This window comes from Hyperolius riggenbachi, chromosome 9, assembly GCF_040937935.1.
Source record: "Hyperolius riggenbachi isolate aHypRig1 chromosome 9, aHypRig1.pri, whole genome shotgun sequence".
In the NCBI taxonomy this organism is placed as follows: Eukaryota; Metazoa; Chordata; class Amphibia; order Anura; family Hyperoliidae; genus Hyperolius; species Hyperolius riggenbachi.
The window spans coordinates 118,966,810-118,981,106 of record NC_090654.1 but is presented as its reverse complement, the minus strand read 5'-3'; the positions used below and the strand labels follow the sequence as shown (position 1 = coordinate 118,981,106).

Below are 14,297 nucleotides of genomic sequence, written 5' to 3'. Positions count from 1 at the left end.
GATCTGATTCTGGGGACCCGGTGGCCAGGCTTTTCCCCGCAGCTATTAGCCTCCTCTTAAGGTTCCCCATGTCCCCCTCCGATTATACCTGCGATCAGCCTCCTCTTCGGCCACCGATTCTGAGGACTCGGCAGCCAGGCATCTCCCCACGTCAAAATCATCCGCCTCTCTGGGATCGCCATATCCCCCCTCTGCTCAGGCTTCTCCCCGCATCTATCGGCCGCCGGGATCCCCATGTCCCCGGCGGCCAATCACAGCAGAGGAGCAGTGATACAACGTTGTGACGTCATCAGGGCAGGGGGCAACGCAGGCGCCATGAAACGGCAACGCAGGCGCAGTGGTTTACAGACTTTAAAGTCTGAAATTCCAGAAGTGAACCGGAGGCAGGGCTGGAGCATCGGTGAGTGGCTGTGCGGGCACAGGATGCCTGCGGGGGACCATTACAAGCCTCTAGTAACTTCAACTCATTTTCCCCTGACCCCCTACAGTATCCCTTTTAACTGACATTTTTTTATACAGGAAAATCATGACGATTAACAACGTTGCCCAAACACTTGCATCCCACTGTGGGTGTATGTATGTATATATATATGTGTATGTATATATATATATATATATATATATATATATATATATATATATATATATATATATACACAAACAAAAAAGGTCGGTCGGCACACCAATTCAAGTTCCCAAGCACATTTATTGAATGCACAGCATGACAATTGTTTCGGGGCCGCAGAGGGTCCCCTTCATCAGATAAGTGCAGACTAATATGTCTGCACTTATCTGATGAAGGGGACCCTCTGCGGCCCCGAAACAAATGTCATGCTGTGCATTCAATAAATGTGCTTGGGAACTTGAATTGGTGTGCCGACCGACCTTGAATTGTTTCTACTGAACTGATGTTGCTTCTACATCAAGGTTGAGCACCCAACTATTCACGGCAAGGTGTGCCAATCCTAAATCTGTTACCGTATGTATATAAAATATTCTGCTGCTTGCACCGACTTCTGCCTGGATTTTGACTACTCTCTGCCTGCCGCCTGCATAGTCTTTCTGGATTTTGACTACTCTCTACCACTCTTCTACTACTACTACTCTTGACTACTGCCTGCCGCCTGCACCAACCTCTGCCTGCCTGCACCGACATCTGTCTTTCTGGATTTTGACTGCTCTCTGCCTGCCGCCTGCACTGATCTTTGCCTGAATTTTGTCTACTCTCTGCCTGCCGCTTGCACCGTCCTCTGCCTGGATTTTGACTACTCTCTGCCTGCCGCCTGCACTGATCTCTGCCTGGATTTTGACTACCCTCTGCCTGTTGCCTGCACCGACATCTGTCTGGATTTTGACTGCTCTCTGCCTGCCGCCTGCACTGATCTTTGCCTGGATTTTGACTACTCTCTGCCTGCCGCTTGCACCGACCTCTGCCTGGATTTTGACTACTCTCTGCCTGCACCAACCTCTGTCTGGATTTTGACTACTCTCTCCCTGCCACCTGTACCAACCTCTGCCTGGATTTTGACTACTCTCTCCCTGCCGCGTGTACCGACCTCTGCCTGGATTTTGACTACCCTCTGCCTGCTTCGACATCTGACTGGATTTTGACTACTCTCCGCCTGCCGCCTGCACTGATCTTTGCCTGGATTTGACTACTCTCTGCCTGCCGCTTGCACCGACGTCTGTCTGGATTTTGACTACTCTCTGCCTGCCACCTGCACCAACCTCTGCTAGGATTTTGACTACCCTCTGCCTGCACCAATATCTGTCTAGATTTCGACTGCTCTCTGCCTGCCACCTGCACTGATCTTTCCCTGGATTTTGACTACTCTCTGCCTGCCGCCAGCACCGACCCCTGCCTAGATTTTGACTACTCTGCCTGCCGCCTGCACTGATCTCTGCCTGGATTTTGACTACCCTCTGCCTGCCACCTGCACTGATCTTTGCCTGGATTTTGACTACTCTCTGCCTGCACTAACCTCTGTCTGGATTTTGACTACCCTCTGCCTGCACGGACATCTGTCTGGATTTTGACTACTCTCTGCCTGTCTTATTTGTACAGTTTCACAGTTTAAGTTACTTCATAAATGTAATTAATTCAACACATTTGTGTTCTAGTCTTTTATTTATATGCAGAATGTCTACCAGGCTTTTATTCTGGCATATTTTGGTGAGTTCTGCCTAAACTTCTTGAAAACAATGTACCACTTTTGACTCATAATTCCAGACAGAAATGCACCGCCAGGGAGGTTAAGTTACCCAGGTAGGCAGCATTTATTTCAATGCCCAGTACATGAACAGCAGCAGTATGCAAACTTAAAGGAACACTGTACGGGGGTTGGGGGGAAATGAGTTGAACTTACCCAAGACTTCTACTGGTCCCCCGCAGATATCCTGTGCCCGCGACGCCACTCACCGATGCTTCAGCCCCACCTCCTGTTCATTTCTGGAATTTCAGAATTTAAAGTCTGAAAACCACAATGCCTGCGTCGCCATGTCCTCGCTCCCGCTGATGTCACCAGGAGCGTACTGCGCAGTCACAGACCATACTGGGCCTGCGCAGTATGCTCCTGGTGACATGAGCGGGAGCGAGGACACGGCAACGCAGGCACAGTGGTTTTCAGACTTTAAAGTCTGAAATTCCAGAAGTGAACGCGGCGGGGACCGGAGCATCGGTGAGTGGCTGCGCGGGCACAGGATGTCTGCGGGTGACAATTAGAAGCCCCAGGTAAGTTCCACTCATTTTCCCCCGACCCCCCTACAGTGTTCCTTTAAGAGTTTTGCATGCAAGTGCATTTTCCCTCTTCAGTGCATGGACATCGCAAACAGTGTGCCTTTTATTTAATTTTTAAACGAGCATACATTTCCAATAAGCTTAATAATGCAGTCTCCTTCCCTTTGGTGATGCACACCAGCCTGCTGGTCAGGCATATCAACTGATGGTCTTCCCCCATTGTAGCCTACGTCTTTTGCATGGAGATGGAACCTTATTTGGGAGCAGCTAATCCGCTAAGGAACAAAGGGCTATTCCCCACTTGTAGAGACCACTAACCCATGTGCGAGTGTTAAAAGTCAAAAGATACACACACAGCCAAAAATCCTTTAATTAAATCAAATATTTTTCAAAAACATTTTCATGTCTTGAAATGACAATTCACATTAATTGTGGAATATATCTGCCTTTCTTTCAAATTTGTTTTAGTTCTTTTTACGGTTTTCTTTGAGCTTGATAGAAGAGGCACATCAAAGATCATCAAAAAAATGGGAACCCCAGCACTGGCATCTTTGGACTTCCTACTGATCCTTATTGGTCCAAACCAATGGGAATTCCAAGCATCTTACCTGAATTTGTCAGTTATCAGATAATGGATGCTCTATGCACATGTATTATTATATCAATGTGTTACAAGATGGAAGAACGCCTCTGGAGCGCCCTCTAGTGGGCTCTCATGCAGCCAACTTTCAGTTGGCTGCATGAAATAGTTTTTTTTTTAATTAAAAAAAAACCCTCCCGCAGCCTCCCTGGCGATCTCAATAGAACGCCGGGGAGGTTAAAGGATACCTGAATTAAGAAAAAAATAATTATGAGGGGGGCATTACCTGGGGCTTCTTCCATACACCTATTAAGCTTTGTGTCCCCTCAGCTTAGACAGCCTTCCCTCTAGTCAAAGCTGTGACTTGACTCAGTCAGGCCTGGTGCGGTTCTGAAGCGTTTTTTAAAACGCTTGCAGGGGGGAAACCGCTTGGCTAATGAAAGTGAATGGGACGGTGCACACCAGAGCGGGTCGTTTTTGCCACAAACTCGAGGGCTGCAGCATTTTTTTGATTTCTGAAGCGTGTCTGCCTCAATGTTAAAATATAGGAAAGTGGAAAACCGCTCTGAAAAACGCTATATCAGAGCCGTTTTCCAGGCGTTTTTGTTACAGTAGCTGTTCAGTAACAGCTTTACTGAAACAAGATCTGATATCTGCTACACAAAAATGCTCCAAAAACCGCTAGGCATGTTTAGAAAACATCTCTAAACATGCCTAGAATCGCTCTGAAAATCTGCTTCAAAAACCTCTAGCGTTTTGCAGATCTGCTAGAGGTTTTTGGTGTGCACTGGGCCTCAGAGCAAGGGAGCATGCTCTGTCTTCCCCTTCCGATCGCCCTGCCAAACACCTCCGCAAACAAGACGTGACCAGGAGTGTTCTGGGCATGCACGGATCATAAGCATTCCCAGTCACTGTACACAGCCATGGGAGAGCTTGCACAAGAAACGCCCACAAGTGTACACCTGTCATGCAATAATCCTGACAGCAAGAGAGTGCTGAAATGCATAAAAGCCATTTATCACTTTTTTCAGGGGAACTACATATAACAGACTTTATGTAACTTTGACATGGCTGCACTATTCAGAGGAACCCCTTACAATAAAAATTAGAATATGAGACACCAAGACACATACAATTGCGGATATCTCTTCAGATAATTGGCAGTTCAGGTTTGCTTTAAAACGGGATTGTCACCATAAAAATCAAATTTCAACAGCAACTGGTCTGAGTGTATTAAATGATAAAGATGCCAATCCTGCATTCAAAACCTTTTCTGCCTTCTAATGACATAAGACCGTGAACTTCTGAGTATGGACCTCAGTGGGACTGTCTGAAGACTCTGGGAGGAGGGCGGGTAACAAATACACAATTAGCAAGAGGAGAAAAAAGAGTGAGCGAGGAAATGTCAGGATTAGCTTCATTCAAAGGTATAAAGAAGTCCTGAGTGCAGCAAGCCTCAGGACTTATTTATACTTAAAGAAAACCTGTAACAAAGAAAACCTCCCCTGGGAGTTACTCACCTCGGGTGGGGGAAGCCTCCGGATCTTATTGAGGCTACCCCCATGCTCCTCGGTCCCATGGCGGCGAAAATCCTCCCGGAACGGCGGCGATGTAAATATTTACCTCCTCGGCTCCAGCGTAGGCGCAGTATTAAGGCAGCATTTCAGCCTTTTCTACTGCAGCCTCTAGTGTGAAAGAGCCCTTAGGGGAATGCAAGGTCTGGATGCGAAGTGGTTACTGATTTATTTACCTCCCCTGGCTCCAGCAGGGGCGATGTTGCGGCTCTCCGCACGGAGATGGGCGAAAATAGCCGATCTCCGCTGGGACCACTCTACTGCACAGGCGCAGGAGACTTGCGCCTGCGCAGTAGAGCGGCCCGCCGGAGATCGGCTATTTTCGCCTATCTCCGTGCCTCTTTGACATGAATGGCTGACAGCAAAACACTTCACTACTTGGCAGCCCCTCCTGTTTATGTGCAGGGCGCTTGCAGCCACCTGCAAGTGTCAAGCAATTGCGACAGACTCCCTTGGACGCTACATGCTGCGGTTAGATTTCTTGGTGAAGTGTCCTCTGTCCCCAGCTAAAGCAGGAGCACAAGCGGTTTTGTAATTGGCGGTCTTGCAGGCTCAGCTAGTGCTGGGGAAAATCATAGGTAAACAGACCGCAAAATTACTTGTGAATGAGAGCTTAAAGGACTTACGAACCCAAATATAAAAAAAAAAGACAAGTACCTTAAACACTTTTAAATGCACGGAGGACGCCGTCCGCGTCCACCGTGCAGTTCCGCCGGGTCCCCGCAGTCTGATCGCCCTCCGTGCCTTTCCCGACCCCACAGACGGGGTCGGGCTCCCCTTCCTCTCATAAGATGGTGGCCGGAGCTGGCCGCGGCTGCGCAGTCCGCATACACGTTAGTGCGGCTGCGCAGCTCTAGGGCCATCCCCCCGATCCACGCACAGTAGCGTGGATCGAGGGGGAGGCGTCCTCCGTGCATTTAAAAGTGTTTTTATTTACTTTTATTGTTGGATAGTTTGAACTAATGTAATTCTCTCTTCTAATGAGAAATATAGCCCTCTATTTACCTACAATCTTCCCCGGCATATAACAGCAATACCGGATAATGCAAGGACATCAATTACAAAACGGCTTGTGCGCCTGCTTCAGCTGGGGACAGTGCAATCTTAAAGGGCCCATACACCTAACGATTTCTCGCCGATATAGAGCAGATTCGACCACTGTGATCGAATCTGCTGTGAAATCATTACGCAAACATTGACCGAACGATCAATTTCCAACCGAAATCGATCGTTCCCGTCGTTCCTGTCCGTGCGGAAAATTTTGCTCGATCGCCGGCGGGTCGGGAGTGCTTCGATAGCGGCGTTCGAATGCCCTACGCAATACAGTGGCAATACATTACCTGTTCCGCCGGCGCGTGTCCCCGCTGTCGCCACTGCTCCTTCTCCGCTGGGCTCCGAGTCCGGCAGGTTTCACTTCTTCCTGTTCTGGCAGGAAGTTTGAATAGTAGAGCTCTCTCTACTGTTTAAAATCCCCCGGACAGGAAGTTCAGTGAAGTTGAGTGCGGAGAAGACGACAGCGGAGACTGGGGGACTCGCGCTGGCCGGATGAGGTAATGTATGCGGGGGGGGGGGGGCTGCGGCGGCAGCTCCACAGATTGTGAATCGATTTCAGCATGAAACCGATCACAATCTGTTTGCAGTAAAGGTAGCCATACGATCCCTCTCTGATCAGATTGGATCAGACAGAGATCTATCTGTTGGTCGATCTGATGGCAAATCGACCAGTGTATGGCCACCTTTAAAGGAGATACTCTCCACACTGGGTTTTCTGATTTACTTGTGTTTTCCAGTGTGGTCAGTCACTCAATCTTCCTTCTCTGCCTTTGCAGCAAATATGATTCTCATTTATAATCCAAAGCTGCGAATCTTGACTCGGCGACCTTATGTATTTCAGTTCTCTCAGTTTTATTGCACTCTAATTTAACCACTTCGCATCCAGACCTTGCATTCCCCTAAGGGCTCTTTCACACTAGAGGCTGCGACAGAAAAGGCTGAAATGCTGCCTTTTGCTGTCAGCGTATTACAGCCAATACATAGAGTTTTCATAGCGTTATACAGCTCATATGAAAACGTCTTTTTTTTTCTTTAAAAAGAAGTCAACAAGTCAGCTGTAAAACGCTTTGAAACAGCTGTAAAAAAGCTGTAGTTGGCCTTTTCCATTGACTATCATTAAAAACGCAAAAAGCCAACCTCGGCTGTAAACAGCTTTGGAACAGTTCCGGGGAGCTTCAAAACGCAACGACCAAAAAAACTGCTTTAGGTGTGAAAGGTAAAATGAAAGTCTATGGACTTGGCTAACTATGATCTTGGCTGTAAAACGCCGAAACTAGCCTCTAGTGCAGGGGACAGGAACCTTTTTGGCTGAGAGCCATAAACTCCACATATTTTAAAATGCATTTTCGGGAGAGCCATACAATATAATTCAAACTGGGACAGTGCACATGTGCAGCAGAGAACTCATGTTGCCATGGTGATGTGTATACAACAGAAAAAATATAGATGCAATGAGCGTCCAACCCAATTGCAGAATTGCACTACTCCATAGGAGGAGCTGTACTGGTTAAATACAGAGATACTGTAGCAAACACAAATTGAATAACCAATACTGCTGCATGTGCTGAAAAAGGTACAAATTTTATTATGTGACATTTACCACAAAAGCTGCTGGCCAAAACAAGGACAAACACTTTAAAACTTTGCCTAAAAACATGAATCAGCACGGTGAGCACATGTGTAGATGATTATCAGAGGCCTTGGATTGTGTGCAATTAAACCCAAGTGGCCTGGCCACAAACCTATGCACAAACATGGGCAACACTACCAATCTTCATCGGTCAAACCAATATCCTATATCTATGATTTGCCACCAACCAAAGGATGGTATATGTCGTGTCCAAAATCGCCCAGCATCAGCCTATGCAAAAAATGGACAGACTGACAATCCTTATTGGTCGTATGTGGCCCCACCACCGACGCACACCGAGGCCTCAAGGCGAGTTCACAGTCCTTGTTGAAATTTCAGTGCACACTTGAATTCATATGACCTTCATCAGAATTAGAGCAATCTTCAATCTCTGTGGGTTTATTCCCCTTTGAATCACTTACTGTCTCAATTAGACACAATAACCACTTTGTGACTGCTCCCTAGATAAAGCTCTGTATGCATGATCTTCATGGGGACATAGAAACAAGGTGACAATGTTCTTACCATCTCGTTGTGGCTGCTGGTGGTTAACTCACAGTTATGTGGCGTTTTGGCTGTGAAGAGGAAACTTCAACGCGTCCGCACACGCGTCTGGCCGCATGGGTGTCCAGTCAGACCTTTTTTAGCCAGGGCTCTCCAGACTTCAGGGGGCTTGCGGAGAGGCGTCCCTACTATCCGCACCGCTCCCCTTCCCGCCGTTCATCCTGAACTGGACCGTGTGGTTTACTTCCTGTAAGACGCTGTGCAAGTGGCTATGCGGCCATGCGTCAGGACATCCGCGTGAGCGCTCACCGTGCTGATACGCCGCCTCTGGCTGACGCTTTTCGCCCCGCCCACGGGGCTTTCTCAAAGCAGTGACGTAGCTGGCTTCCTCGTGATCCTCTCTTTATATTTACAAAAGTGTGGGAGGTTTCCTTTCCATGTGCATGACCTCGCAGGCTTTATATTAACAAATGATCTAAGTATTAGTAAAGTTTATCAGTGCTTAGCCCTCAGATGATCTCGTATCTTATATTAAACTGAGAAATTATTGCAGGAAATAGGCCATGTTAAGATCGGAATTCAGTCCATATGGAATTCTTGTTCCCAAACGATAAATCCATCCTGCCTCTATTTTATATAGTTCATTTTCTATATTGCCACATCTTTTCGGAATTCTTTGTTTCATTATCCCCTTGAACTTTAAACCCTTAGGATCTTTATTGTGGAACCTTTCAAAATGTAAGCCAAGGGGGCTATCCTAAGTAGCATTCTCAATATTGTTTATGTGTTCGCCAATTCTGGCACCTAATCTTCTCTTAGTTTTCCCCACATACATCAAGTCACAGGGACAGGTAATGCAATAAACCACTCGTTCAGAATTGCAATTTATATTGTCACGTATCTCATAGCGCTTATTGCCATTCGCATTTCTGAAATATTTTGTTCTTTCCACATATATGCATACAGTACATCCGCCACACTGGAACATTCCAAATTTGACAGGGGCATTGCTTAGCCACGTTTGTTTTGGTTTGGAATTAAATTCAGATCGTACCAATAGATTCTTTAAATTAGGGGCCCGTCTTGCCGTCATATAGGGTCGGTTCCCCACTATTCTCTCTATTCTTGGATCTAATAAAAGAACATTCCAATGTTTTTGTAGAGTTGTCTGTAACTCATACCAGTGGCTGCCGTAAGTGGTTATAAACCTGATAGGACCAACATTTTTTTGCTTTCTTTTACCCCACAACACCTCATTCCTGTTCTTATCTTTTGCTTTTTGCAATTCCTTTTCAACTAGATCTATAGGGTATCCCCTCTCTTGTAATCTTTGACTCAGGTCTTCACCTTCTCGTGCAAAGTCATCTTCCAGAGCACAATTCTTTCGTAACCTATGAAACTGTCCCCCTGGCACCGCTCTCTTTTGCGATATCAGGTGATGACTTTGATAATGGAGTAGTGTATTACCTGCGGTGGGCTTTCTATAGGTAGAAGTGATAAACCTGTCACCCTCTTTACGGATTTTCAAATCCAAAAAGGACAGCTCATCCCTACTAAATTCATATGTAAAGCGTAGGTTTCTCCCATTATCTGTCAATTTAGTCATGAATACCTCCAATTCCTCTACACTCCCCCGCCAGACCAGGAGCACGTCATCAATAAATCTCAGCCAGAGGCCAACATACTTCTGGTAGAGATCAAGGGGGTACATGTTTTTAGGCAAAGTTTTAAAGTGTTTGTCCTTGTTTTGGCCAGCAGTTTTTGTGGTAAATGTCACATAATAAAATGTGTACCTTATTCAGCACATGCTGATGTGTATACAAGTTGACCCGCTGGGCAGTGGAAGTGTCAGACACGTATTCAGCTTCTCTTGGGTTTCAGCAACATCAACAATTTCCCTGAGAGCCAGACAGGAGAAATACCGACTAACAGCATGTACAATTTAGCTAGCTGACTTGGGGTTGATTCACTTTGTAGGGCGAGATAAACGCACTTTGGCCCAATAGACTGCCTGTCAAGTGACAGGCAACCTATTGGGACAAATAAAGTGCGGGGATCTCGTCCTACAAACTCACTGGACCTGACAGAGTCCAGAGTGGGACAATTGGAGCAGCTGTTTGTTTTGGGGGGAGCGTGAGTATGTATGTAGTGCATGCTACAGCAGTAGCGTGCCTACTTTTAAAATGTTACTTGCGCTGCCACACTAAGCTGCGCAGCTTGAGTAGTGTAGCTTAGTGAATAAACCCCTATTGATTTCTGTGAGCCAGATGTAGCCATCAAAAGAGCCACATCTGGCTCCCGAGCCATAGGTTCCCTACCCCTGCTCTAGTGTCAAAGAGCCCTAATGGACCAGAGCAGTTTTGACGCTTTAGCTGTGTCCCTTTTTAATCAGCTATAACTTCATCTGTACTCGTGCCACTTAAATGATCCTTATAGTATTTTTTCAAGACAAACTAAGCTTTCATTGGGGGGTATTTGGTCCCAAGTAAAATGTTCTTCTCTATGCATTTTAATGGGAAAAAGTGGGGGGAGAAAATGCATTAGTTCTCAATGTTGACCAATTCCTGTTTAAAATTAAAAAGTGCTACGGACATAAAAACTGTGCCACCAGTTTATGTTCCCCAGTATAGATATCCAGATGTGTCTCCAGTATCAACACCGCCACCCCAAGTATAGCCAGATGTGTCCCCAATATAACCCCCCCCCCCAGCATAGCCAGATGTGCCCCCTCTGTTTGCCAACCCCAGAGTAATTTACAGATGCACCCCCAGGAATAGTGCCCCTCTTTATAGCCAGATGTACTCCCAGGAATAGCGCTGCCCCCCCCATTATAGCCAAATGTGCCCCTAGTATTAAGTTATGGCACCCCAGTTGCCAAGGTGTGCCATATTAGTAAAGCCCCCCTCCCCTCGGCTACCCAGATGTCCCCCAGTCAGTCACTCTTTAGCACCCCCCTTCATATATCCCCCCCCCCCCCCCCCAAGAATCGATAGCCAGATGACCTCCCCCCATCAGGCAGCCCTCTCCTTCTGATCCCCGCTCTGCAGTCAGCCGCATATTGCCAGTTACCCCGGTCCTGGCTTGATGATGTCATCAAGCCGGGACCCGGGTAACCGGCATTACGCGGCTGAATGCAGAGCGGGGAACGGAGGCTCGGGCTTCAGGATAGTCGCAGGAACAAGGTAAGGTGAGTGAGGCTGCTTGCTGGAGGATTTTTTTAATGATTTCTGCACGAAGGGGGACAGATGAAGGATTGCTGCAGTTGACTACTGCAACGATCGTTCATGGGATGGGGGTGGATTGATTGACTACAAGGGAACATGTTCCCTTTCACCAATTAGTAATGCAGCTGACAGTGCCGGGGGGTGCGCTCTGAAGCGCACCGATCGCGCACAGCAGGGCTGCAAGCTTAGTCAGTATATCTACGTCATGGTGGCTTGTAGGGTGCCACAGATGACGTAGATATACTGTAGCAGTGGAAAAAGTGGTTAATACTGTATTTTCACTGACGCACCTGAGTAACGTTTAGAGCAATTTGTAATGCACATTAACGCACGGTCAATAATTATCTCATGTTCTGAGATAATCTTCAGCCGAGACGGATGTTTGGCACTATCTGAGACGAGAATATAGCTTGCATATAGCTATCCCAGAGGTTGTTCCTGATGGACAGCAAAACAGTTAGTAATCCCATTGTGCAAATACTCACCCAACCAGCAGAAGCCACCTGCTTGCGCTCTTCCCATACTTCCTTCCACCCCTCTCCTTCAATTGTATATGCTGCTCGACTATAGTCACACCATTCATGGTGCAGTTATCTACCATTAGACAAGACAAAACATTTATATCACGCTTTTCTCCAGGCGGACTCAAAGCGCAAGAGCTGCAGTCACAAGGACGCGCTCTATAGGCAGTAGCAGTGTTAGGGCCCTTTTCCACTAGCAATCGCAATCACAAATCACAAACGCCAGCGATTGCAATTTTTCATTAATTCTGTTATACGATTGCGATTTTCATTTGCATTGCATTATCATTGTAAAAATTGCTCAAGAAAGCGATTGCGGTTTCCAAATCGAATCACTGTAGTGGAAAATACTTCTCGTGATTTCTATGATAGAGTAACAACTCTAGCGATTAAAATCACTAGCGATTTGCGATTCAGCAATCGCTGTAGTGGAAAAGGGCCCTTACAGAGACTTGCTTAAGGTCTCCTGCTGAATAGGCACTGGCTTAATGAACAGGTAGAGCCGAGATTAGAACCCTGGTCTCCTGTGTTAGAGGCAGAGCCCTTAACCATTACACCATCCAGCCACGAAGGTCAACATTTAGTCTAGCAGGTGTACTGGAATTTAGACTATTAGATGACCATGTATTTAACGTGTGCGATAATGCAGAAAAAAAATTATTTATTCCATAAGTGTAGTGACATAATGGTATAATTTGCTGATGTTACAATCCTTTCAATTGCTGACGCATTCGATTCTTATTACTTAATCCATTTTTACTTTCATTCTAGTAGAATTATACAATGAATCCACTAATTTTAACCCCATGAATAAAGGACAAGATTTTTGGAGCTGTGGTATAAAGAAAGCACATCATATAACATTCTGAATATAAGATTCATGCTGATGTGATTACTTTCCCAACAGCAATCTAAAATGATAATAATCAAACCAAATCCTATGGACTGTATACAATAAGTAGTTGCCTGTAACACATTGCTAGGTTAAGACAAATATCTTTATTTGCATTTAGTGGCTACTATTCTCATCAGAAGAAGCCTTAACTGCTGAGGTCTTAGGTGGTTTCTTTAAGTACTGCTTGTGCTCACCTCTCTTGCCACTGAATCCACCTGGGACTGTGCCAGCATAGACAGGATCGTCTGGAAACCTGTCAGTATTACGGAAAATAAACCATGCTCTGTGTTAAGACGCACAGGACTTGGCAGTGAAATGTTCAGTTGTAGTAGATAAACAATTGTCATGATTAAAAAACAATTGATGTAAACCCTGTCCTTATTCAACGAGAAAACAAGAGAGAACACCGAGATCCCAATATAGTGCAGTATGTACTGTATTGATGTGGGTGATGAGAGGCAAGTACGTAAAGTTATACTCACAAACATGGGTTACCACTAAGGCAACCACTGTAAATGCAGGTGGGGAGATTAGACCTGTCCCCACTCATGATTAAGAAGTCGCTCTCTATAGATCTGGAAACAAGGGGTTAACAGCCTTCCCCACCATGGGTGGACTCGAAACAAAGTGGAAATAAACAGAGGTGCCAAAATTATAAAAGTAGCTAAAAAAACTTTTTAAAAAAAACGGGAGAGGCAGTGGTGGACTTCACTCCTCCAAGAAGACACAAAAACAGGTTGATATTATATCAACAAGCAAATGTATTTATATATACACTCCAAAGGGTCAAGGCAACGCGTTTCGCGGGTGTGGCCCCGCCTCATCAGGCAATAGGGAATGGAGCATACAGCAACAAGCGTCTATGTCTCATCCTTTTGGCGCCCCTGTTCATTTCCACACTGTTCTTATTCAAGTCAAGAAGCAACTCATAGCACACAGCAACAAGCCAAATGAAAGGCTTGAAGTGGGATGAATGTTAGGGAGCATGTTCTTCCTTCCTTCTTTAAAATGTTGCCACTTATTGTATCGGTCCTCTGCTCATCTTAACGGAAAAGGATATGGAGGCTCCCATACTTATTTCCTTTTAACCAATATCAGTTGCCTTGGTTCTTCAGCACTGCTATAAATGAAGTGTGGTGAAAAAAATTCTGCTTTGGATTATCAGTCCATGAAAAAATGGACCCTGGGCCCCCTCAGTTCTTGATTCTGGGCCCAGGGTGTTTGGGGGTTGACTGGGGGCGTTTGTCATTTTTGGGGAAACTGTATTTATAAGACCTCGGTCTTTCTGCACCACTATAAATGAAGTACAGTGCAAGAAATTCTGCTTTGGATTTTCAGTCCATAAAAATGCATTCAGTTGATTGCGCCAAACCCCCCCCCTCCCGTTCAACAACACAACTGAGGCATTAGTATTTGGTATTCTCATGCATGGGAGAAGTTGATGAATATGTTTTAGGATGTAGTTTGTGGCCCGCAAACAACATGTGTGCATTATGCTCTAAATTCTACCCCATTCTTGCAATCAAAATCGAGACCAGTCAAATCCCTAATTATACCCCTTGTTGAATAGGCTGTGGGG

At 45.9% G+C, this 14,297-nt stretch overlaps 2 protein-coding genes across 25 annotated transcripts in view; one reads left to right on the top strand and one right to left on the bottom strand.

Annotated features, from left to right (window-relative positions):
• LOC137532655 (secreted protein C-like) overlaps positions 1–14,297 on the top strand; it is a 489,020-nt gene that overhangs the window by 96,856 nt on the left and 377,867 nt on the right. The gene's annotated exons all lie outside the window — the stretch shown is intronic.
• CCDC9B (coiled-coil domain containing 9B) overlaps positions 1–14,297 on the bottom strand; it is a 271,992-nt gene that overhangs the window by 182,360 nt on the left and 75,335 nt on the right. For 9 of the 24 annotated variants that reach the window (XM_068253412.1, XM_068253416.1, XM_068253404.1 and 6 more), the window contains exon 10: positions 12,913–12,971. The exons of 12 other annotated variants lie outside the window; for them this stretch is intronic. In XM_068253412.1, coding sequence (XP_068109513.1) covers positions 12,913–12,971 — 59 coding nt within the window. Of the gene's footprint in view, positions 1–3,101; positions 3,346–11,787; positions 11,897–12,912; positions 12,972–14,297 lie in introns of those variants that run through there. 3 more of the 24 variants (XM_068253415.1, XM_068253419.1, XM_068253428.1) reach the window with 3 other exon arrangements.